At 41.4% G+C, this 26,293-nt stretch overlaps 1 protein-coding gene across 7 annotated transcripts in view; it reads left to right on the top strand.

Annotated features, from left to right (window-relative positions):
* LOC149165655 (BTB/POZ domain-containing protein At1g63850-like) overlaps window positions 1-26,293 on the top strand; it is a 115,239-nt gene that overhangs the window by 42,806 nt on the left and 46,140 nt on the right. For 2 of the 7 annotated variants that reach the window (XM_089432349.1, XM_089432345.1), the window contains exons 1-2: window positions 403-509; window positions 589-647. The exons of 2 other annotated variants lie outside the window; for them this stretch is intronic. Coding sequence is in view for 1 of the 5 variants with exons in the window: in XM_089432343.1 (XP_089288469.1) it covers window positions 23,261-23,323 (63 nt within the window). In the remaining 4 variants the exon portion in view is untranslated. Of the gene's footprint in view, window positions 1-389; window positions 510-588; window positions 648-23,260; window positions 23,324-26,293 lie in introns of those variants that run through there. 3 more of the 7 variants (XM_089432346.1, XM_089432343.1, XM_089432347.1) reach the window with 3 other exon arrangements.

The raw sequence follows: 26,293 nt of genomic DNA, 5'->3' as shown, positions 1-26,293 counted from the left end.
ACCAAACACAATGTGTGGCCTTGCAACTTTTGGTGCAAAAGCTAAAGTTAGTGTAATATAATCTATACATGGGTGGATATAGTCAATTTTAAGAAGTAAATAAATAACGTTATTAACGCGTCCTGTTTTAAGGATTATGAAGTACCAATCGAACTAATATCAGCGGCTTTGATTGTTTTTGTGTCCAAATATTACATATGATTAAAATTAATATCATAAAAAAACACTAAGAAAAAAAAATTAATTATTACTATGAGAAAAAAAAAAGTTAATATTCTTTTTTAAAATAAATATATAATACTTTTGAAAATTAAAATTGGATTATATATGTATATATAAATGAGCAGGTACATTTTAAAAATTTGTTGTATGATATATATCACCGTTAAATAATTGGTTGCCGTGAAGTTTAACCGGGCTGGGAAGATATATGCGGCTTACGCGTCTTTCGCTTCCGTTTCGCAGGCGTGCAAAGCAAAGACTGTAAAAGGCAGTAAAGGTGAGCACCGGTGAGTGTTAAACTGTTGAGTTCTTCAAAAGTTTCAGAAGGTTTTGAATTTCAGGGTCTTGAAAAGTTTCCATTTGCAGGTAGCAATGGCTGATCAGTTTCAATTTGGAGATCACAGCACCGCTGACATTCAATTACAGTTAATCTACACATATGGAACCGAGTACCTAGAAATTTTCTTCACCTACATTCCATTGTGCTCAGACAATCTGAATTCCATAACACAATGTGGTTTACATTGTGTTATAGAGCAGGGTGTTCGTGATGTGGTTTACATAATGTGTGAAAGAAATGTCCTTTCATGGACTGCTGTTATACTCTAGTTAATGCCTGCAATGGAATCAGGGATTCTCTTTCATCAGCATTACCGCCCTCCACTCAGCATTCCATAAATTTGAAGCACATCATTTCTCTCTGCAATGTTCGTCTTCACGCCAATGCTGTTACAACAACCCAAACAAACACCAGGCTCTGCTGCACAATCCAGCAATCTTAACATTAAATCCCAATATCAACACTAATACCTATTCTTGTCTATTGCAGGCATGTCCCATGTGAAGTCACTCGAAGAAAAAAAATTAATAAATCCACGCCCACATCCTTATCAGAGGGCCTCACCATGATAACAACACCCTGCTAACCAAACTTGTGACGTGTTGGCTACATGGAGGATGCACGCTAAGTGTTTGACAAAATATGCCAACGAGATGCTCTCATATGGAATGTGATGATGAGTGGGTATACTCGGAATGGCCTATGTAAGAAGTGTAAGAGCGAGTTCATGGTTATCGTCGTTGTCCTCCTAGGGCATGGAAGTATTTCACAGACTTCTTCGTAAGGTCTGCTATGCATATCATAGAGCGTGAAATGCCCGCAACAGGTTGCTTCTTGCTACCCAGCATGGCCGTGATAGTTGGAAGAATAAGCTCGCATGCAGACAGATGTTTCATTGGTATTTTCTACTTGTTGGCCAGATAGAGTTGATCAAGTAAGCACAAGGGAACGAATCCAAAACTGGCCCAAGTTCAGAGCATGGACGGGGATGGGGAGTTACCTCTGAGTGGATAAGTGGACATGAAGTTGAAGGCCGCACAAACGTGAAACCACCCAGTAGCAGGAGAAAGCAGCCACCAACCAGACTTTAAGCTCTTGTTCAATGAAGAATCTGATTTCTTGATCAGAAACGATGGACAAAAGGTCAAAGTGAAGTATACCTAAGCATGTGCGGGGTTGAAACATAAGTCTTGGAAGGGATGCGGCACGAGCTGTAGGTTGGCGTGGATAGAAACTAGAGACCAAGGATTAAGCGTTAAAATTTTTCCACTGAGTCATCAGTAGTCTTCAAGGCAGACTAAAGAACAGGGATTGGGAGATGGAATAACCCTGTAATTTCTAAGTCATTATTACACTTTAAGGTGCTGAGTAAATAGCGAAGATATTTGCAGATATCAATAGAAGCGGAAACATGATAAGTATTGATTTTGAGTCTACTAAATTTACACTAGAGGATTAATAATAGAAGCTCTCCAATATGGACTTTACCTTTGATATAGATTGTATGCTGACTATGGCGTTCATCATCGTTGCTCTCATATTACTCTTGAATCTTATTATGGACATCTCCAAAGCCCACAAAATGCAAGTATGCAGGAAGTCAAGTTAGGTTTTCTCCATAGTGATCGTAGAGACAAAATGTTCTGCACATGGATTGAGGAGTTGCCCAACAATCAAGAGGTTACTTTAAAAGAAAGTATTGGTTGGAACTGTTGCTCGTGTTGGCTTTGGTTCAACCTCCGTTGGTGTCATTTTTGTGCATGTTGTGTAGAAAATCAAACTGAAGGATATTAAGAAAGCCATCCTTGAGTTTCAATCTCTGGCTTACAGTCTTCACAGGGGATCTGACTCCAAAATTCAAATTATCATGCATTAAATGGATCTTTGGTGGTTGGTAGAATTGGAACAGAACCTCAACTACCTGTCCTTGGGGTATAAAGTTGCAGAACTCAGAAAGGACTATAGAGAAAACTTAGAATGAATTTGGGGATTTGGTAGATACTACCAGACAATTTCTTCTCTCACATTGATGCTAGTATATTTATAATCCATCTACAATTTCCCTGGTTCCGGTACAAAGGTGGAGTGCCTTGGGATTGTTTCTTGCTGAAGTGCTATGATATTCTCTTCTACAGACCCCTCTGAATATTGATTTTTTATTGGATCATCAACTATTTTATCAATTTAAACAACATTTAGAACAACTGAACTGATTTGTTCTTGGATAGAAAAAGTTTCTTTTCATTTTCTATAATTATTGTAAATAAGGGGAGAAAGGTAAGCACTTAAACATACGAGGCGAGAATGTTGTTTTTTTGAGGTGAGAATGCAGTTTATTTCTCATGTCATTAACATTGTTTGGACGCCTAATTTGTTGCATACAACCAAGCTTCCAAAGGAAATGTCGCCTTAACCCACCTATGGTTGTGATTTCTCCTATCCAAAGGAATCTTCTTATATACTTATCAATTGTGTCACTTTTATCAAGCCAAAAGAACCCCCTTGGGAGATGCTCACAATTTGTGCCCAAAAATAGAGGTTTTTTTGGTCTTTCTTCTATTAAAATTTTTTTCCTTTTATAACATATACACCTTGTATTCTTTTCGGTGTTTACTTCCCCCATTTTGGGTTTTCAAAACCGAAGGGGGCTCTCTCAAACCACAATGGTTTTGTTGTTGGGCCTCCCTGTTTTTCTGCTCCAAGCACTATGGTTTTCATTGTCAGGGCTCACAGATCCTTTCGCCTCTACTTCAAATGTTTTTGTATATATGTTCAAAGGGTCAAGAAAACCCCTAAACATATCAACGTTCCCTTTGCACCTTTTGGTGCAAATGCTAGTTTTAAGTATTTTGGGTCCAAACGTTTTATGATATATATTTACAACAAAGGTGTTTCTTTTTTAATCTGTTCACTGCCCACAATCGTCTACCTTTTTGTTTTCCACAGTTGATTCGTACTTTTGTTTTCCACCGTTGGATCTATAAAAGCATGTGGCCACACACTGTGCGCTGACCATGCTCCATGAATTTCCCTCCTAGCTTGTGCGCACCCTGCAAGACTGGTAAAGGTTTCTCGTCCACAATACATAACTCCTGGTCATTAGGGATGGAAAATTCAAGCAACATGCATCCAATACCTGCAGTCACTTGTTGAGCTTGCGAAGAAAATGGGGGGACACAGTCCCATAGATAACCAGGGGATCATCTCCACTCCACAACGTCCCGTCATCTTGCAATTGCCAAAGCCATGCTTCCATCTGTCCCGTACTTCTGAGGTCTCCCTTGATTTGTCTTCAAGGAGTCTGGTCCCCCATGGCCATCGTTATGGCCAGGCTTCCATTTGTGGTCATATTGGTAGGATTTTGGGCAACCGAATGTTAGAAAATTATATATTACGGAGCAATGGAACACATAAAATATTGCAGAAATATAAACACAGAAAACGCACAAAACAAGAGAGACACAGATATACGTGGTTCACCCAGTTTGGGCTACGTCCACCCCGAACAGCCAGTCCTTCCTTTCTATTATCCAGCAAAATGAAGAGATACAACCTACAGCAAAACCGCTGTAATATCCTCTGTTTTCTCTCACAGTCTCACCTCTATGTTTCTTGCTCACCGAATACACATCTATCTCACAGCCTCAAATACAATGCCCTCATATAAAGAGAGGGGTTGCCTTCTAGGGCAAAAAACCCTAAACTAAACATAAGTTCTACCGTCAGATCATCCGCCTAATGAACGACCCAGATTGACTAGAAATTACTATACTTTTACAAGGCAATTTTATAGCTGTTTTTAGCTTCGAGGGCGCTGCCCTCGAAACCCCCCGCCAGGGGGGGGCTCCCAAAAGTGACCCCCCACGACAGCGATTATTTTACGGGCGGCAAAACTGGGGTCCAATATGCCGGTACTATAGAAGATAATCAGGCTCCACACCCAACAATCTCCCACTTGGAGACTGATTGTAGCAACTCCACCGCTGCTCCATTTGCTGGACAATGACTCCTCTTTGGACTTGGCTGTTTCTCATCTTCATCGTCATCCTTGAAGACCAACTGAAACTGAGCATATTCTCAGTTTCTACCTGGTTACAACTTTTGTTAGCATATCTGCAGGGTTCTGGCTAGTGTGTATCTTTTCCAGCTTCAACTCTCCATCTTCCAACACTGATCGTATGAAATGGTACTTGAGCTGTATGTGTTTTGTCCTAGAATGAAATGCTGAGTTCTTTGCAAGATGAATGGCACTTTGGCTATCACTGTATAAAGTGCCCATATCATGCTCCTTACCCAATTCACCCATAAACCTTTGTAACCAAATCATTTCTTTACTAGCCTCTGTAGCAGCAACATACTCTGCTTCTGTTGTTGAAAGTGCAACAACACTTTGGATTTTTGAAACCCAACTGACAGCTATTCCTCCGACAGTAAATACATATCCTGTAGTGTTCCTCCTATTATCTCTGTCACTTGCCATATCTGCATCAACATATCCTTGTAGGGATATGTTTGAACCACCAAAGCATAATGCCTGATTTGTGGTACCTCTCAAATATCTGAGAATCCATTTCACTGCCATCCAATGTTCCTTTCCTGGATTGTTCATGTACCTGCTTACAACTCCCACTGCATGTGCAATATCAGGCCTTGTGCAGACCATTGCATACATTAAACTTCCAACTGCTGATGCATATGGAACTTTAGACATATAATCCATGTCTTCTTGGGTCTTTGGGCACATTTCTTTGCTAAGTTTGAAATGGCTAGCAAAAGGTGTACTAACTGGTTTTGCATTTTGCATGTTAAATCTTTTCAACACCTTTTGTATGTTCTCATTCTGAGACAATGTTAATTTTCTATTTTTCCTGTCTCTAGTTATTCTCATACCAAGGATTTGTTTTGCAGCACCCAAATCCTTCATTGCAAATGAATTTGCCAATTTTCTTTTGAGCACATTTATTTCCTGCATGTTAGATCCTGCAACAAGCATGTCATCTACATACAATAACAATATAATATAGCTGCCATCATTTTGCTTTTCAGATAAACACAATGATCAGAGTGACATTCTAGTATAACCTTGTTCAGACATAAACTTGTCAAATTTTAGATACCACTGCCTTGGAGCCTGTTTTAAACCATACAAGCTCTTCTTCAACTTGCACACAAGTTTCTCCTTCCCTTTCACCTCATATCCTTGTGGCTGCTGCATATATATCTCTTCCTCCAAATCCCCATGGAGAAACGCTGTCTTTACATCTAACTGCTCAAGATGCAAATCTTCAGCTGCTACAAGACTTAAAATAGTTCTGATTGAAGTCATTTTAACAACAGGAGAAAATATTTCATCAAAATCAATACCTTTCTTCTGTGCAAACCCCTTCACCACAAGTCTAGCTTTATACCTCTGTTTTCCTCCATCTTCTTCCTTCAGCCTGTAAACCCATTTATTCTTCAATGTAGTTTTTCCTACAGGCAACCTGACTAAATCCCAAGTCTGGTTATGCATTAAGGAGTCCATCTCTTCTTCCATGGCTACCTCCCACTTCTTCCTGCTTTCAACCTGCATTGCTTCTTCATAACATTCGGGTTCACCGGAATCAGTCAACAATAAATAATATAATGAAGGAGAGTATCGTTCAGGGGGTCTACCTATCCTGGTAGATCTTCTAACACCACTTTCAGGTGTTTGGGGTGCCTGTTGCTGTTGTGGTGGTTGCTGTTGTTGTGGTTGTTGATTATTATTGTTTTCAGGCACCTTTACTTTTTTAGTGATTTCATCAAGAACTGCGTATTCCTTGTTTTCTTTTTCTTGTTTCTTTTCCTGCAACTGATTCTTAGACAAGACCTTTTCATTGAATATTACATCTCTGCTCCTAATGATTTTGTGATTTTCATAATCATATAAGCGATAACCAAAATCATTAACACCATATCCAATAAAGGTACATTTCTTTGACTTTGCCTCAAGCTTTGTTCTATTTTCTTTATCAATATGGACAAAGGCCTCACAACCAAAAGGCTTTAAAATAGAGTAGTTTACCTTTTTCCCTGTCCATGCTTCCTCTGGAACACCACCATCCAAGGAACTTGAAGGTCCTCTGTTTATTAAATAAACAGCAGTATCTACAGCATCTGCCCAAAACTGTAAAGGCAATCCTGCATGCAATCTCATGCACCTTGAACGCTCCATGATTGTTCTGTTCATCCTTTCTGACACACCATTTTCTTGTGGTGTTCTTGGAACTGTCTTCTCTCTGCGAATTCCATGCTCTGAACAATACCTATCAAACTCTTTGCTGCAATATTCACCTCCATTGTCTGATCTAAGACACTTCAATTTCTTTCCTGTCTCAATCTCAACCAAAGCTTTCCATTTCTTGAAAGTATCAAATACATCAGATTTATTCTTAATACAATAAATCCAAGTTTTTCTAGTTGCATCATCAATAAAAGTAACATAATAACGAGAGCCACCGAGAGATGATACCTGAGCAGGTCCCCATACGTCTGTATGCACAAGCTCTAATTTTTCGTTCTTCTTTTCTTTCCCAACTCTGAGAAATCTGACTCTCTACTGTTTTCCATAAATGCAATTCTCACAGAAGTCCAAATCAACATTCTTCAAACCCGGCAACAAATTCCTTGATTGAAGAATCTTCATCCCCTTTTCACTCATGTGTCCGAGCCTATGATGCCATAATGCTGCATCTGCTCCTCTGGAAGTTAAAGCATTAACAGAGTTAGAAATACCATTGCATAAATACAATGTACCAACCTTTTCGCGTTTTGCTATTACCAGGGCTCCTTTAGTGACCTTCCAAGCTTTATCTGTGAAAGTTGTCACACAACCTTCACCGCCTAACTGCCCTGTTGAAATCAGATTTTTCTTTAGATCTGGAACATGCCTTACCTCCTTTAATAGCCATTGGTTTCCATTCTGCTGTTTTACAAGAACCTTACCCATTCCAACGATTTTACAGGGTTTATCATCACCTAGACGAACTTGTCCAAAATCTCCTTGAACATAGTCATGAAAGTATTTCTTATCAGTTGTGGCATGGAATGAAGCCCCTGAATCTACCACCCAGGAATCAGTAATATTTTCGAAAGAAAGAATCAAAGCATCTTGTAACACCTCACTTGTCACATTTGCTTCATGATTGTTTTCTTGCTGTGCATCTCCTTCTTTTCCCTTCCGAGATCTACAGTCTTTCTTTAGGTGTCCTTTCTTTCCACATTTCCAGCACACTATCCCCGATCTGGACTTGGATCTGCCTTTCCTTGATTTACTGCGATATCCTGAGCTCTTTCCTCTTTCCATTTTTCTTCCTCTAGACTCTGCACTCAAAGCATTTCCCGATGTCTCACCGGAGCTTTTCCGTCGCATTTCCTCGCTAAGGATAGCACCGACAACATCATCAAACTTTAAAGTACTAGATCCAGAAACGGAGTTACTAATGGCCATTACCAAACCATTCCAACTTTCTGGTAATGAGCACAAGAATAACAAAGCTCTAACTTCATCATCAAAGTTTACCCCTACAGAACTTAACTGACTTGTAACTGTATTAAAATCATTTAAATGGTTTGTAATAGATCCACCTTCCGACATATTCATATTAAATAACCGTTTCATAAGAAATACCTTGTTTGAGGCCGAGGGTTTTTCATATAGTTTCGACAACGTCTGCATCAAACCCTCTGTCGTGGTTTCCTTCGAAATGTTGAAGGCGACTGACGCAGCAAGGCACAGCCGTATTGTTCCGAGTGCCTTTCTATCGAGAAGGTTCCATTCTTCGTCTTTCATACCCGTCGGCATCTTTGTTTTTCCGCCCAATGGTAGGTATAGATCTTTCTGATACAGATAATCTTCCATTTGCATCTTCCACAGCGAGAAGTTTTGGCCGTTAAATTTCTCGACCCTAAACTTACCATCTTCCGCCATTGCTCCCACTCGAACCAGGAACCCTTCTTTCCTGCGAGTTTATCAGCCAAATAGACCTTCGGCTCTGATACCAGTTGTTAGAAAATTATATATTACGGAGCAATGGAACACATAAAATATTGCAGAAATATAAACACAGAAAATGCACAAAACAAGAGAGACACAGATATACGTGGTTCACCTAGTTTGGGCTACGTCCACCCCGAACAGCCAGTCCTTCCTTTCTATTATCCAGCAAAATGAAGAGATACAACCTACAACAAAACCGCTGTAATATCCTCTGTTTTCTCTCACAGTCTCACCTCTATGTTTCTCGCTCACCGAATACACATCTATCTCATAGCCTCAAATACAATGCCCTCATATAAAGAGAGGGGTTGCCTTTTAGGGCAAAAAAACCCTAAACTAAACATAAGTTCTACCATCAGATCATCCGCCTAATGAACGGCCCAGATTGACTAGAAATTACTATACTTTTACAAGGCAATTTTATAGCTGTTTTTAGCTTCGGGGGCGCTGCCCCCGAAACCCCCCGCCAGGGGGGGCTCCCAAAAGTGACCCCCCACGACAGCGATTATTTTACGGGCGGCGTTGCCGCCCCATTTTGAACTGGGGTCCAATATGCCGGTACTATAGAAGATAATCAGGCTCCACACCCAACACCGAAGAGTTCACAACGTTAAGGTTTCTGCTACTGTTGTTATTCACGTTGTTGTTGTTTCTTGCAGGCCTTCCTTCCTGCTTGCAGGACGAGGTATGTAAGCCCATTGAGACAACCATCACACTGTTACTGTTATTGATGTTGTTTTTGCTATTATCGCCCCCAGACTATCCAGACGACGAAGGCATCCCATTGAATATTCTCTACCTTCCATACATACGATTTCAAAATACACACACTATGCCACAAGATTGAACAAATGATCTCCTTTGTTCAAAACCTGCAGATACAGAGCCTCTGTTTTCCGCTTAAACGTACAACTAAAACAACATTGCTTTTGTTGTTGTTGCTTCTAGTAACCTCCATTTCGGATGCACATTTCAAAATAAAGACTCTGGTTTCCGATCGCGCCAAGAAAACGATGACACATTCAAAAAACATTTACAAGAGCATGGCATTAATAAAACACAATGCACTCTCAAATTACTACTGCGACCTTTATTTTGAGCAACAATCTGTATCATAAAGTGCATGTATCGTATGTTGTTGATGCTATGTCAACAACATGAAGAGCTATATATGTTTCTTATAATATAATTTACTGTTGAGTTAGACAGAATTCTCAACTCTCAAAGTTATCAGTACCTACCTGCCTTCAACGATTTGTATAGAATTACTGGTTTTAAGAATTAAAGATCTAATTTTGGTAAGGGATTTAAATTTTCAAGGATGAACAGAAAATATGTTTGAAAAAGAGTAAGGGAAAAGTATGAAAGTAACAAATTTTTAAATAATTTATAATTATGTAATTATATTGATTATTAATAGTTAATGGATTTAGATTTTCAAGCAAAATTGAGCAGAGAATTTGTCAGGAAAAGATTCAAGTCAAGAGTATGAAAGTAACAAAATTTCAAATAAAATGTTATTAATTATTTAATTAAATTAATTATTAATAATATATCAGTTTTTATGGAGTTTAGTTGGAAAACTCATGAAAATATAAAGTGTGAAGGTTTAATGATCAAATCCAAGTTATTTACTTGTGGCTGCGTGTCATAGATGTCATGGTGGGGATGTGGCCCCTATGGCATGATAGTTGAAACTGGCTTAATAAGGCACAATCTAATTATTAAACATGTGGATTTTTTTGAAAGAATTATTTAGCCCTAGAGACATTTTCTATAACTCAATGTGAGAAAGATATGTATAAATATTAAAACCTGCCTATTTGCCAACACACACACACACACATATGAAATTAAACCAAAAAAAAATTTAACAACCAAATTAATCGGCATCAACGTCAAACATTTTGAATAAAGCAATAGAATTTGTTATTTTGATTCTTTTGCAAGAATCTGGAATTTTTTTTTTTTTTGGTTATTATGTAGAGATGCATATTTTAGAGAGGTGTAAGTCGTATTGTGCTCAATTTCCTATGAGAAATTAAACCAAAAGGAAAATTTAACAACCAAATTAATCGACATCAAGATCAAACATTTTGAATAAAGCAATAGAATTCGTCATTTTGATTCTTTTGCAAGAATCTGGAAATATATTTTTTTTGGTTATTATGTAGAGATGCATATTTTAGAGAGAGATGTGTAAGTTACATTGTGCTCAATTTCCAGTTATCACGTCCATATTAAAATAAAAATAACATATTCTCTAAATAAAGAAAGTTACAATTTTTGGATAGTGCAAGGTATGAGGTTCTTAACATTATCATCCAATTTATATATATTTTTTTCTAGTCCTCTTGACCCGTCAACTTTTTTTTAGAGTGAAAATCTTGAAAGAAAAGGTCACAACCCAAGAGATTTGATCCCTCTTAAGAATTATAAATCAAGGATTAAATATGTTACATTAAAGATGAATACCATGGGGAAAACCATGGGTTCTCATAAACCTAGAGCTTGAAAGTATCTGGTAATTTGACTGGGTCAATTTTACCTAAACCACCCTGGTATCCCCACCTTAAAATTGACTCGAGGAGATTAACTTGGTCTTAATCATTCATTAACCATCTCACATGAGATCTCACATTAGCCCCCTCAAGCTAGGATACCAGTACACCTACCACCCTAGTACCTATACAAGTAGTCCATTCCACAATTTCTTGATGATGCGCCATTGTAGTGAATGTATGCCTGATCAAAGTATTAAGGCCTTACAACAATTTGTGCTCATACATAACATGTATGCCTCGACAACAGTTCTTACAACTTCTAGAAAAATACACCAAGGGGAGCTGAGAGAGTCGACTTCATTAGCCAGATGGTCAGAGCATCTTGTTGAGGGTAGATTGGTTGTCGATGGGTTAACATCAAGCCCCAGTTTTGTATCTTGTACTATTGGATGTATGAGGGCCATTATCCCTGGTACGGGAGCCCTAGACTATTATATTATATGTTGTTTAATATAACGAAGTTGGTTTGAAAAATGTAAAAATTTGTCTATATTTTGTGCATGTGTGATTTATTGTTGTTTATATTCCATTGTGAAAAGTAGTATCATTGATATTCTTGGTTTGGTAGCGTTAGAGATTTTAAGATTCTATCCTAGACCCAAGATCGTGGAAATTCAACATGGTATCAGAGCATGTCTGAGCTACTTTGAGGGATAGTGAATCAAAGTGTGCACAACAAAACAACTCAGAGGGAGTTGTGGGTGTCTAGATCATGGAGCAAAAGGTTTCACTGAAGACATGGAGATGTGATCTTGATTGGCTTGGCAGGGAGATTGGCTAGGAGTTCTGGTGGATTGGTGGTGAGCCTGGTGAACAACAGTTTGTTGTAGGGTAGATTGTTGATCGTGGACTTCCATTGACTTTTCATGGATGGTTAGGACAACTCGAGGGTTTCTTTGGCTTGGACGAGATTAGGTTGATCGAGATGGCTTCATGTGATGGACTACAGGTTGGCAGGCTAGAGTCTTCATCGGATCATGATGTTGCATATTTGAGATTGGTGGGATTTGGACGAGTGGTATTTGATCCAGGAGGATGAGTGCTTGCAGGACTGAGCCAGTGGAGATTGTGTAGGTTCAGAGGGAGTCTAGCCTCAGAGGGAGCAGCCTTATGGAGGTTTGGGATCTTCAGGTTCGGATGTGATGAGGCAGAGGCACTACCGAGATTGTCGGATTCATTCTATAGAGTATGTTGTAGTGATGGATTCCATATGGGCTAGTGTCGTCCGACAATGATGGTTACTTCCTAGTCTTAGAAGTACCTCCCTCGCTAAGAGGGAGTGTTGATTTTGTGTAGCTTGGGAGTTACTCCAAGCCCTAGTGTTCGAGGGTTGGAGGTAAGCGCCACAAGTAGGCTTATGGGCTTAGAACCCAAGCCTGGGGTTTTGCACCAATAGATGTTTGGGCCAAAACCATGACGAGTGTTCGACATGTGATGGATGAGGATGATATCTCTCGACAAGACGATTCTAACGCAATGAAAATCATCCGATTTTGAGTTGTCGTTAAGGACTTATGAATTTTTGAAGGTCATGAGTGGGTTTACACCATATGTGTCAAGGTCAACTTGGGTTAAATAAGCCTCTTGACAAGTTGGACAAACCTAGAGTGATGTTGGAAGGATCCCCTCATTTATGTATAAATAAAGGGTGATGTAGAGGCATTAAGGTATCCATTTATGCAATTCGTTCTCAAAAGGAAGACTCATTGGAGGAGGATTCTCTTGTACCCTAGCCACAACAATAAGGAGGAAGGAACAACGTGGAAGGAGGGGTTGTCTGAGCTTGCTGTTTTGGGGGTCTGAGTTGTTGGTAGAGGGGCTGAGGTCCCTTGGAGGAAGGTCGAGATTGCTGGGAGTATTTTGGACTGTTTCAGGGCCAATATGGGGGCTATTTTGGTGGCCTGTACAACGAGCTCAGGTAGGTCGCAGGCCTAGCCTCCCAAAATATGCCCAAAGTTGGGTTATTAAGGGTTGCCAATTGCCTAAAACAATAGCCCACAAATAAGGTGTACCTCCTAGCCTAGGCTGCAACAAAGAGTGGGTTGTCAAGTCGGTTTATGAAGGGAAGTTGCAACATGCACTTGCCCTAGCCTGTACAACACTATTGCAGCAGTGTGGAAATGTGCATTGGATCCACGTTCTTGGATCAGTTTGGATCAATCTACATTGCAGATTGTTGGGAGCCATTTGTTGGAGTTTCCTTGGGCTTGAAGGAACTCCAACTAGGAGCAGATCCGACTATGGAGTGATGTAGGTGTCCTAGCGTGGACAAAGTTGTTGTAGCCTGTGGAAGCCAAGGAGGTATGGATGACGTGGCATGTTAGAAGCCCTAACCAATGGGCAATTTCATAGTGAAGTTTGGTGCCTAGATTTGTGCAATAGCTCCTCTATTGCAGAGGAAAGGGTGGATGTGGAGAAGCATGTGGGCAACCATGTGTAAGGGTCTCCTAGGTGTGGGGATGTCCTAGCTAGGTGCAAATGCTACAACGTGAAATTGATCACTCATGGACTGTTGGAGGGCAACGTGAGAGTGGATCAAGTGTGGACGTGATTGGGCACTTATGGTGTGATAGAGGACAGTGTGATAGTGTCCAAGTTGAAGCTCGGTGAGCAACACCTTGATGGACAAAGGTAGTTGCGAGAGAGGCAGTTGTTGAGCTCAAGGGTCTGATCAACTAGGAACAGTTTGTGGAGCCTAAGACTTGTGTGTGGAGAATGAATTCTACAACAGATGATGGGCAGTCCTCCTAGCTTATGTTCATTGTGGGAGATGGACATCTTGTAGTGATAGGTGGCAGCCCTCCGTGCCCTATGATGGTCTTCATCGGTACAACAAAGGAAAACCATAGTGGACTGAAGTTCCTGAGTAGCAGCAGTGGGCAGATTGAGGGTTTTTCACAAGTGGAGATGTGAACAACTCGATAGGATTCTCGATGTGTTGTGCCCTTGATGGACTAAGGCACAACTAGAGAGCAGATTGGATAGCTGAGATTCAGTGGCCAAATGGACTTGGGGCATTGATAGAGGCAGGAGCTTCAGATCCAGAGCCGAAGGACCGGGTAGGTACTGGGTACGACCGAGGGGAGCTGAGAGAGTTGACTTCATCAGCTAGATGGTCAGAGTATCTTGTTGAGGGTTGATTGATTGTTGATGCACTAACACCAAGCCCCAGTTTTGTATCTTGTACTAGTGGATGTATGAGGGCCATTATCCCTCGTACGAGGGCCCTAGACTGTTATATTATCTTGTTTAATATAACGAAGTTGGCTTGAAAAAGTAAAAAATTGTCTATATTTTGTGCATGTCTGATTTACTGTTGTTTATATTCCGTTGTGCAAAGTAGTATCGTTGAGATTCTTGGTTTGGTAGCGTCAGAGATTTTAAGATTCTATCCTAGACCCAAGATCGTGGAAATTCAACATGGTATCAGAGCATATTTGAACTACTTTGAGGGACAGTGAATTAGAGTGTGCAAAACGAAGCAACTCAAAGGGAGTTGTGGGTGTCTACATAATGGAGCAGAAGGTTTAGCTGAAGACATGGAGATGTGGTCTTGATTGGCTTGGCAGGGAGATTGGTTGGAAGTTCTGTTGGATTGGTGGTGAGCCTAGTGAACAACGGTTTGTTGTAGGGAAGATTGTTTATCGTGGAATTCCGTTGACTTGTCATGGATGGTTGGGACAACTCGAGGGTTACTTTGGCTTGGACGAGATTAGGTTGATCGAGATGGCTTTATGTGATGGACTACAGGTTGGCAGGCTAAAGCCTTCATCGGATCATTATGTTGGATATATGAGATTGGTGGGATTTGGATGAGCGGTATTTGATCAGGAGGATGAGTGCTTGCAGGACTGAGCCAGTGGAGATCGTGTAGGCTCAGAGGGAGCAGCCTTATGGAGGTTTGGGATCTTCAGGTTCGGATTTGATGAGGCAGAGGCACTACTGATATTGTCGAATTCATTCTATAGAGTATGCTGCAGTGATGGATGCCAGATGGGCTAGTGTTGTCGGATGATGATGGTTACTTCCTAGTCTTAGAAGCGAGGGAGTGTTGATTTTTGTGTAGCTTGGGATGTACTCCAAGCCCTAGTGTTCGAGGGTTGGAGGTAAGCGCTACAAGTAGGCTTATGGGCTTAGAACCCAAGCCTGGGGTTTTGCACCCATAGATGTTTGGGCCAAACCTGTGACGAGTTTTGGACATTTGATGGATGAGGATGATAGCTCTTGGCATAACGATTCTAACGCAACAAAAATCATCCGATTTTGAGTTGTCGTTAAGGAGTTATGAATTTTTGAAGGTCATGAGTGGGTTTACAACTTTACACCATATGTGTCAAGGTCAGCTTGGGTTAAATAAGCCTCTTGACAAGTTGGAGATACCTAGAGTGACGTTGGAAGGATCCCCTCATTTATGTATAAATAGAGGGTGATGTAGAGGCATTAAGGTATCCATTTGTGCAATGCATTCTCAAAAGGAAGACTCGTTGGAGGAGGATTCTCTTGTGCCCTAGCCGCAACAATAAGGAGGAAGGAACAATGTGGAAGGAGGGACTGTCTTAAGGGTTTGAGCTTGCTGTTTTGGGGGTCCGAGTTGTTGGTAGAGGGGCCGAGGTACCTTGGAGGAAGGCCGAAACTGTTGGGAGTATTGCAAATTGTTTTAGGGCCAGTATGGGGGTTGTTTTGGGGGTTCGAGTTGCTGGTAGAGGGGTCGAGGTCCCTTGGAGGAAGGCTGAAATTACTGGGAGTATTGCAGATTGTTTTAGGGCCAGTATGGGGGTTGTTTTGGTGGGCTGTAGGAGAGCCGCAACCAGCTGAGGTAGGCCGCAGGCCTAGCCTCCCAAAATAGGTGTAAAGTTGGGTTGTTAAGGGCTACCAATTGCCCAAAACAACAAACCACAAAGAAGGTGTACCTCCTGGCCTAAGCCGCAACAAAGAGAGGGTTGTCAAGTCAGTTTATGAAGGGAAGTTGCAACATGCACTTGCCCTAACCAGAACAGTAATACAACAATTTTGCAGCAGCGTGGGAATGTGCGTTGGATCCATGTTCTTGGATTAGTTTGGATCAGTCTACATTACAGATTTTTGTGAGCCATTTGTTGGAGTTGCCTTGGGCTAGAAGGAACTCCAACTAGGAGCAGATCTCGCTATGGAGTGATGTAGGTGTCCTAGTGTGGACATAGTTGTTGCAGCCTGTGGAAGCCAAGGAGGTAGGGCTGATGTGGCATGTTAGAAGCCCTAACCAATGCGTAGTTTCATAGTGAAGTTTGGTGCCTAGATTTGTGCAATAGCTCCTCTATTGTAGAGCAAAGGGCGGATGTGGAGAAGTTTGTGGGCAGCCGTGTGTAAAGGTCTCCTAGGTGTGGGGATGTCCTAGCTAGGTGCAGATGCTACAACGTGAACTTGATCACTCGTGGATTGTTGGAGGGCAGCGTGAGAGTGGATCAAGTGTGTATGTGATTGGGTACTTATGGTGTGATGGAGGACTGCGTGATAGTGTCCAAGTTAGAGCCCGGTGAGCAACACCTTGATGGACAAAGGTAGTTGTGAGATAGGCAGTTGTTGAGCTCAAAGGTTTGATCAACTAGGAGCAGTTTGTGGAGCCCGAGACTTGTGTGTGGAGAAGGACTTCTACAACAGAGGATGGGAAGTCCTCCTAGCTCGTGTTCATTGTGGGAGATGGACATCTTACAGTGACAGGTAGCAGCCCTCTGTGCCCTATGTTGGTCTTCATCGGTACAACAAAGGAAGACCATAGTGGGCTGAAGTCCCTGAATAGCTAAGGAGCAACAGTGAGTAGATCGAGAGTTGTTCACAAGTGGAGCTGTGAACAACTCGACATGAGTTCGATGTGTTGTGCCCTTGATGGACTAATGCACAACTAGAGAGCAGATTGGATAGCCGAGATTCAGTGGCCAGATGGACTTGGAGCATTGATAGAGGCAAGAGCTGTAGATCGGGAGCCAAAGGACTGGACAGGTACATGGTACGACCGAGGGGAGCCGAGAGAGTCGACTTCATCAACCAGATGGTCAAAGTATCTTGTTGAGGGTAGATTGGTTGTCAATGGACTGACACCAAGCCCCAGTTTTGTATCTTGTACTAGTGGATGTATGAGGGCCATTATCACGGTACGGGAGCCCTAGACTATTGTATTATATGTTGTTTAATATAATGAAGTTGGGTTGAAAAATGTAAAAATTTATCTATATTTTGTGCATGTGTGATTTACTGTTGTTTATATTCCACTATGAAAAGTAGTATTGTTGAGATTCTTGGTTTGGTAGCGTTAGAGATTTTAAGATTCTATCTTAGACCCAAGATCATGGAAATTTAACATGGTATCAGGAGCATATTTGAGCTACTTTGAGGGACAGTGAATCAGAGTGTGCACAACGAAGCAACTCAAAGGGAGTTGTGGGTGTCTAGATAATGGAGCAAAAGTTTTAGCTGAAGACATGGAGATGTGGTCTTGACTGGCTTGGCAGGGAGATTGGCTTGGAGTTTTGGTGGATTGGTGGTGAGGCTGGTGAACAATAGTTTGTTGTAGGGCAGATTGTTGATTGTGAACTTTTGTTGACTTGTCATGGATGGTTGGGACAATTCGAAGGTTACTTTGGCTTGGACGAGATTAGGTTGCTTGAGACGGCTTTAGGTGATGGACTACAAGTTGGCAGGCTAGAGTCTTCATAGGATCGTGATGTTGCATATTTGAGATTGGTGGGATTTGGACGAGTGGTATTTGATCCAGGAGGATGAGTGCTTGCAGGCCTGAGCCAGTGGAGATCGTGTAGGCTCAGAGGGAGTCTAGCCTCAGAAGGAGCAACCCTATGGAGGTTTGGGATCTTCAGGTTCAGATGTGATGAGGCAGAGGCACTACCGAGATGACTGGGTTCATTCTACAAAGTATGTTGCAGTGATGGATGCCAGATGGGCTAGTGTCGCCGGACAATGATGGTTACTTCCTAGTCTTAGAAGTACCTCCCTTGCTAAGAGAGAGTGTTGATTTTTGTGTAGCTTGGGAGGTACTCCAAGCCCTGGTGTTTGAGGTTTGGAGGTAAGCGCCACAAGTAGGCCTATGGGCTTAGAACCTAAGCCTTGGGGTTTTGCACCCATAGATGTTTGGGCCAAAACCGTGACGATTTTTCGACATGTGAAGGATGAGGATGATAGGTCTCGGTGAGACGTTTCTAACGCAAAGAAAATCATCCGATTTCAAGTTGTCATTAAGGAGTTATGAAGTTTTGAAGGTTATGGTGGGTTTACACCATATGTGTCAAGGTAAGATTGGGTTAAATAAGCCTCTTGACAAGTTGGATAGACTTAGAGTAACGTTGGAAGGAGCCCCTCATTTATGTATAAATAGAAGGCGATATAGATGCATTAAGGTATCCATTTGTGCAATGCATTCTCAAAAGGAAGACTCATTGGAGGAGGATTCTCTTGTCCCCTAGCCACAACAATAAGGAGGAAGGAACAAGGTGGAAGGAGGGATTGTCTTAAGGGTCTGAGATTGTTGTTTTGGGTGTCCGAGTTGCTGGTAGAGGGGCCGAGGTCCCTTGGAGGAAGTCCGAGACTGTTGGGAGTATTGTGGACTATTTTAGGGCTAGTATGGGGGTTGTTTTGGTGGGCTGTAGGAGAGTCGCAACCAACTGAGGTAGGTAGCAGGTCTAGCCTCCCAAAATAGTCCTAAAGTTGGGTTGTTAAGGGTTGCCAATTGCCTAGAACAACAACCCACAAAGAAGGTGTACCTCCTGGCCTAGGTCGCAACAAAGAGAGGTTTGTCAAGTTGGTTTATGAAGGGAAGTTGCAACATGCAGTTGCCCTAACCAGGACAATAGTACAACAATATTGCAGTAGCATGGGAATGTGCGTTGGATCCATGTTCTTGGATCAGTTTGGATTAGTCTACATTGCAGATTGTTGGGAGCCATTTGTTTGAGTTGCCTTGGGCTTGAAGGAACTCCAACTAGGAGCAGATCCCGCTATGGAGTGATGTAGGTGTCCTAGAGTGGACATAGTTGTTGTAGCCTGTGAAAGCCAAGGATGTAGGGTTGACGTGGCATGTTAGAAGCCCTAACCAATGGGCAGTTTCACAGTGAATTTTGGTGCCTAGATTTGTGCAATAGCTCCTTTATTGCAGAGAAAAGGGCGGATGAGGAGAAGTCTGTGGGCAGCCATGTGTAAGGGTCTCCTAGGTGTGGGGATGTCCTAGCTTGGTGCAGATGCTACAACGTGAACTTGATCACTCACGAATTGTTGGAGGGCAGCGTGAGAATGGATCAAGTATGGACGTGATTGGGCACTTATGGTGTGATGGAGGACATCATGATAGTGTCCAAGTTGGAGCTCAATGAGCAACACTTTGATGGACAAAGGTAGTTGCGAGAGAGGCAGTTGTTGAGCTCAAGGGTCTGATTAACCAGGAGTAGTTTGTGGAGCCCGAGACTTGTGTGTGGAGAAGGATTTCTACAGAAAATGATGGGTAGTCCTCCTAACCCGTGTTCATTGTGGGAGATGGACATCTTGCAGTGATAGGTGCTAGACCTCCGTGTCCTATGTTGGTCTTCATTGGTACTACAAAGGAAGACCATAGTGGGCTGAAGTCCCTGAGTAGCTAAGGAGCAACAGTGGGCAGATCGAGAGTTGTTCACAAGTGGAGCTGTGAACAACTAGATAGGAGTCTCGATTTGTTTTGCCCTTGATAGAGTAACGCACAACTAGAGAGCAGATTGGATAGCCGAGATTCAGTGGCCAGATGGACTTGGAGCATTAATAGAGGCAGGAGCTGTAGATCTAGAGCTGAAGGACTAGGCAGGTACAGGGTGCGACTGAGGGGAGTTGAGAGAGTCGACTTCATCAGCTAGATGGTCAGCGTATCTTGTTGAGGGTAGATTTGTTGTTGATGGATTGACACCAAGCCCCAGTTTTGTATCTTGTACTAGTCGATGTATGAGGGCCATTATCCCTGGTACGGGAGCCCTAGACTGTTGTATAATATGTTGTTTAATATAACGAAGTTGGGTTGAAAAATATAAAAAATTGTCTATATTTTGTGCATGTGTGATTTACTGTTGTTTATATTCCACTGAGAAAAGTAGTATCTTTGAGATTCTTGGTGTGGTAGCGTCAGATATTTTAAGATTCTGTCCTAGACCCAAGATCGTGGAAATTCAGCAGCCCTTACCGTCGGCTCTACTACGAAAGGGTTTCCACTGGGGTTGGCTCTTAAATCTGGTAGCACGCCTTCAAACCATTTGGCGGTAAGCGCACTGTCTTACTTTCTTATCATTGAAATTTGCTTCACTGCCAAGATTCATTGATTATCTGATTTTGTTAAGGTGGACATTTAAGATTATTGTCTGGTAGAGCCTTGTAGTCTCTGCCACTGCCATTGGACTGGAATGGAAAGGTAAGTTAGGGTTACCCATTCTCACAAGTTTAATATTGGAATGTCAGGATATGGTATATTGCTAAAGAATGTGGGCATACTCATAGTAAGATATATAGGCAGAGTAAGATATATATAAGCGAAGGTAAGCCATCATAGGCAAAGCTAGATAGAACGAGAGCATAGCAAGATCCAGCGTAGCTTTAAAGATGAACATCTAAATTAGTACAAGAAAAGATGTTCATGCTCATTTTCATGGAACAAGTCACAATTAAGAGATGAGAGAGTTTACATACCAATTCTGGGCAATTTCACTGCTAGATATCTGGCAACAAAGCTATGAGTTTCTTTGTTGTTTTCTTGGGACTCTTCTCTTCTGCTTCGACATTGTTTATGTAGTGCTTGGCTTGGGATTTTGATACATCTGGTGCAACTCGGATGTTTCCCTTTGGCTCTTGATCGTCCCTGTCTCTACTCCAGCTGCCCTTGCTTCTGCTGCTACCTTATCTGCCCGTAATGCCTCTATCATTGTCTTTGCGATTGCTGCCTATTATAGAAAAACTCGAACACAAAGGTCAAAAGCACGAAAACAAAGGTCATAATCTCTACAAGCTGAGGACTCGATACCAGTATTAAGCTAAGGCTCGATCACGAACTGTTCCAGCCACCTCTGTCTATGCTACTAGAGGATCTGCATCAAGAGATGTTGCTGCTAAAATAACAGGGTTGAGAGTAGTGCTGTTGGTGGAACCTAATTGCTGGGTGGTGCCCTGATGGGATGCCAAATTTTATGTTGCATGTGCCCTCCTCTGTGGTAAGGAGGCTGAGCCCATAATACGAGTGCCACGTTGTAACAATCATCTACCTCCAAGGTTCTGTGTGCTCTTTGCTTCCAGTCTTGGTGTACCAGGGAATGAGATTGTTCAGGTGTGTTTCAAGTCTTGTTGTACTAAGAAACTAGGTTGTTCAGGTGCGTTTCAATTTTTTGTATTCTGCAGTTGTTCTCAGCCATAGCAGCGCAATCTCCTGATTGTCTTAATCTTGTGTCACTGTTTACCTAAGTTCACAACTTAAGGCATATCGAACAGGTAGCTGAGTACAATAAAAAATAATAAAATAATAAATCCGCATGCCAACCATTTGGCTTTGGATGACACCAAAAAAACATGAAACTTTGAATTAAAAGGCAATCAGCGTTTGATCACGGTAGAAAACAATTTTCTAATTATATGATATTTTTAAAAAGTCAATAGTAAATTTATTTTAAGTTTTTTAAAAATAATTTAATATTTTAAAGAATAATTATATTCAAGAATCTTTAAACGAAATTCCCTGCGTAGAATTTGTCGGATATATGCATAAACGCTGCGCTGGGTTTGAAAAATGAGGCCGGTGAGGACACCTTGTTCAATAGCTTCCCGTTCCAGCTGCCAGCCGTCCTTCTCACAGTAAAATGTACATCCAGGATAATGGCCATTGTTTCTTTATTGTATTCAACCTACAAACAAAATTGAAAAATTGCTTGTTATAGGTATATTTGCAATTTCTAATGGTGGACCTCTGGAATATTACTATTACAGTCGATTGCAAGCAGTTCAATTTTTCACCAGCGACTTTAACATATATACGCAGAGCTTGCACTGAGTAAACAGGACAGAGAGTCTGAAAGACGTGTTGAACCATCATTATCTAGAATTAATAGAGAAATGGATGAAATTCAGCAAGTGCATATTCCGTGTTCTAATCAGAGGCATCAATGTTGTTGAAAGTATTGCTAGATCTCCATCCAATCAGTTAATCCTGGTTGTTTCTTTCCTTACTGCATATGTTTGCAGTGTCTGAAAGATCTGAATCAGGTCAACATAGAAAAAGACCGAACGATTAGGGAAACATATTGCCGTATTTTGAACTTCCATCAAGACTATCTCTGCAACAGGAGCAGCATCGAGACCAAAGCTTCGGTTGCTGAAGCATATCTTGGTATAACTATTCCCTTTCTCTGCTAATGGCCTCAGGAACTTCTCAGCAAGGGTTCCATCGACAAACCCTCGATCACATCTTTATATGTCAAAAATGATCTCCTTCAATTCAGGCCTTAGTTTTTTCTCATGTTCTTGTTTCTGGGTTGTGGGTCCTTGCTTAACGGCCTCTGGCATGAGTCTACTGGCTTCTCTTGCATAAAACTACACTACGGAGCTATCATCTGAACTGGGTTCCTTGGCTTCATGGTCATTTACAGCAACAAATGCTCTCTCGATTCTCTAAGCATTTCCGCAGCTTCTTATTTGCTCAGGAGGCCATATTTTCTGGAAAAGAATGAAATTGAAAAGAGATTATCAGTCATGCGTTCTACCAGCATCAGGCGAGTGCTCTCATTTGGAGTCCATAGCTTGATCGAGAATGCTCTCTCTGGCTGGTTGCTTGTTGATCCCACGATGTTGGTTTTCCAAAGGAGGAATGCCTCCGATATGTTGCAAGGCAGTCCATTGTTTACAGCACAGCCCTTGCGACTTTTATTTTCTCCAGGATTTTATCTAGTATCTGAGTAAGCCATTTATGTTTTGGAAAAAATCTCATTTAACTGAGGGGCTGGAAGGAAAAGTAGATGTGGAAGGTTCAAGATGCTGAGATGCATAATTGAACACATCGTTGAGATTTGTTATTCATGACCTGAGCAACTTTCCATTTGAAAACACCGTCCTGATATAATTTCTTTGTAATTGCAGCCGTCCATTCTTCACATTTGGAAAGAACATGCAAGGGTTGGGTTTGGGACATGCGTTGGTCAGGTAAAATCGTTCATTAATTCTTTAATTGAGTATCCGAAATGTCTGCACTGTTCAAGCAACAAAGTTTTAATATCTATATTGAATATTGAGTTTTAACTTTTAATATCTCTATTGAATACTGATGTATCACGAGTACAGCCTTTGGGTAGGCTAAAACCCACCAGGAGGGTTCTTGTAAAGAATTTTGTTTTTTGTGCTGTTTGGAGCCATGTAGACAAAATACAAATGGATTTTTCTGTTTTGGCTCTCTGTTTATCCCCCATAAGAGGTCTATACTTCCAAAACAACTTCAGAATCGAAGGAGGTCTATACTTCCAAAATGTTTGGATCAAAGGTTTTGGAAAAGCTTTTTTGGATCATATATTATTTTAATTTTAATAATGAAAAAGTACAGCTGTAATTTAAGCAACAATAAAAAAGCTAAAAGGTGTGACCTAAGTGGATTGAAGAAAAAGTAGGCACAGTCACCAATGTAGGAGTTCTATGGTTTGTGAGTTTTCTTGGTTCCTTAAGAGTTTATAGTTCTAGAACTCATTGGTCATAGTCTTGACTCCTAGGAAAAGCTTATGAGATTCCTCATACCCTGCAACATGCTGCCTATGTTATCTTGAATTTCTAAGAGGCATCCTTTCCCAATTACAGAAGAGTCTATTGAATGATATGTTGTTGGCATTCAATTTTTTTTTCCCATCATTGTTCAATCTGGCTTAATGCATCAGCTCTTACCAATTGAGAGCTCTAATGTGCTAACAAGGTATCTAACTGAAACATTAGACTATAGATTTAAGTTATTTAATATTGAGTAGTTTCAAAACAAGAGTGCTCACAAGGAAGCTTTCACAAAAAAAGATTTAACACTTGACAGAGGAGGTTTTGAGGTTAAGGAGAACACGGGTGGGACTCTTGCAAATCGATTCCAAACACTAAAACTCCAGAGGCCGGAGTTGGTGATGGGACTTGCTTTCATATTGCTTGTATCTTCTTACACTACGGGCGTATGGGTGACGCCTCCAGAGATTTGAACACGGGTGGGACTCTTGCAAATCGATTCCAAACACCAAAACTCTAGAGGCCAGAGTTGGTGATGGGACTTGCTTTCATATTGCTTGTATCTTCCTACACTACGGGCGTATGGGTGACGCCTCCAGAGATTTTAACACTGGGTGGGACTCTTGCAAATCGATTCCAAACACCAAAACTCTAGAGGCTGGAGTTGGTGATGGGACCATAGTTTTTAAAACCGGCCTAGCTAACCGGTTACTGGTCTAACCGGCCGGTCATAGGGCCACCGGTTGGAACTGGCTGAAAAACCTGATTAAGGAGGCGTTGTGGTGAGAAATTGGCCCTAACCAGTCCTAACCGGCCGGTTTAGCACAGAACCGGCCGGTTTGTAGCAAACTAGTCGGTTCCGTCCTAAACCGGTCGGTTACCTGCCATGCCCACTGGGGATCTACAGTGCGGCTTTTCCAAGGTAGTTTAGGGGTTTTGGAGGGAAATTAAGGGTGCTTTCCCTCCAAAAACACCCTCTCCAAGCCTTTAAGAGGCCCCTCTCCCTCTCATTTGTCTCACACATCTGATTTGGAGTGTTTATGAGTGTTTGTGAGTTTGCTTGGGAGTTTGGAGAGTGTTGAGTTTTTGTTGGAGTAGTCATCTTGGAGTTGGAGTTGGAGCTATTTTGGTGATAATTTGTAGTTGTCAGTGGAGTTGGCATCTTTAAGTGGAGGCTAAGGAAGTTAGTTTGCATTTCCAGGTAAGGATTTTCACTTGAAAATTCCTCGTTTGACTGCTGTCCATGAATTAATTTTTTTTGTGTTATAAATTTATAAACTTCTCACTTCTATCATCTATGCTACTGAGGTTGTAGATTAGGCTGAGGCATCCTCAAACTCTGAACCAGATGATGTCTATGTAGCTCCTGATGATGATCCTGTGGCTAGTAGTGGTGATGAACTTGATGATTGAATATGTGTACGCTGTAGACTTGTAGTAGGCCAATGGCCTCATAGCTTGCAACATTGTTTTTGGACTTTATAGGCCATTTAGAGCCTCATTGCTTATGTATTTTGCTATTTTGTCGATGATATGTATTGCACTCGGTGCCATTTTGATATATTCACCTCTACATGGTATATAAATGAGCAAACTTTGCATATTTTGTCTCTATTGGCTTGGAATCATGGTTTTAAATCTTAAAAATAGTTTTGTTTCATTAAAAACTAATTATTTAATGTATTTTTCTAAAACCGGTTTGTTTAGACCAAACTAGTCCCGGTTAGACATTAGGTGGACCGGCCCGGTCACCGGTTCCGGTTTTAAAAACATTGGATGGGACTTGCTTTCATTGCTTGTATCTTCCTACACTATGGACGTATGGGTGATGCCTCCAAAGATTTGAACACGGGTGGGACTCTTGCAAATCGATTCTAAACACCAAAACTCCAGAGGCCGGAGTTGGTGATGGGACTTGCTTTCATATTGCTTGTATCTTCCTACACTACGGACGTATGGGTGATGCCTCCAGAGATTTGAACATGGGTGGGACTCTTGCAAATCGATTCCAAACACCAAAACTCTAGAGGCCAGAGTTGGTGATGAGACGCCTCCAAAGAAAATATATTGCAGGAGAGAGAAATCATAGAGCAGAATGAGGGCCAAATTCTTCTTGCTGCACACATCCCTAGGCATCCATTTGAAAGAGCCATACAGCTACACAATCCCCAAGGCAGTTGGGCACATTTGCTGAGGCTGTATCGGCCATACACAGGTACAGATTTTGGTTCACATCTGCTGCACACAGATCGAGGCTGTTCAGGGGCAGTTTATTGAAGTGGCGCAATTTCCAAGGAGGCCGCACAGCTGAGGGATAAATCTGGGCTGAATTCTGTGGCACAATTTCCAAGACTTCTGAACTTGTACAAATTGCTGTAATAACTTTTCAGAATTCTTCTCTATGGGCTGAGATAATAAAAT

This window comes from Pinus tabuliformis, chromosome 5_1 (assembly GCF_031772625.1).
Source record: "Pinus tabuliformis cultivar Carrire ecotype Pingquan chromosome 5_1, CPIR1, whole genome shotgun sequence".
In the NCBI taxonomy this organism is placed as follows: Eukaryota; Viridiplantae; Streptophyta; class Pinopsida; order Pinales; family Pinaceae; genus Pinus; species Pinus tabuliformis.
Note: the sequence above shows the minus strand (reverse complement) of the source record. Positions and strands in the feature narration are given on the sequence as shown.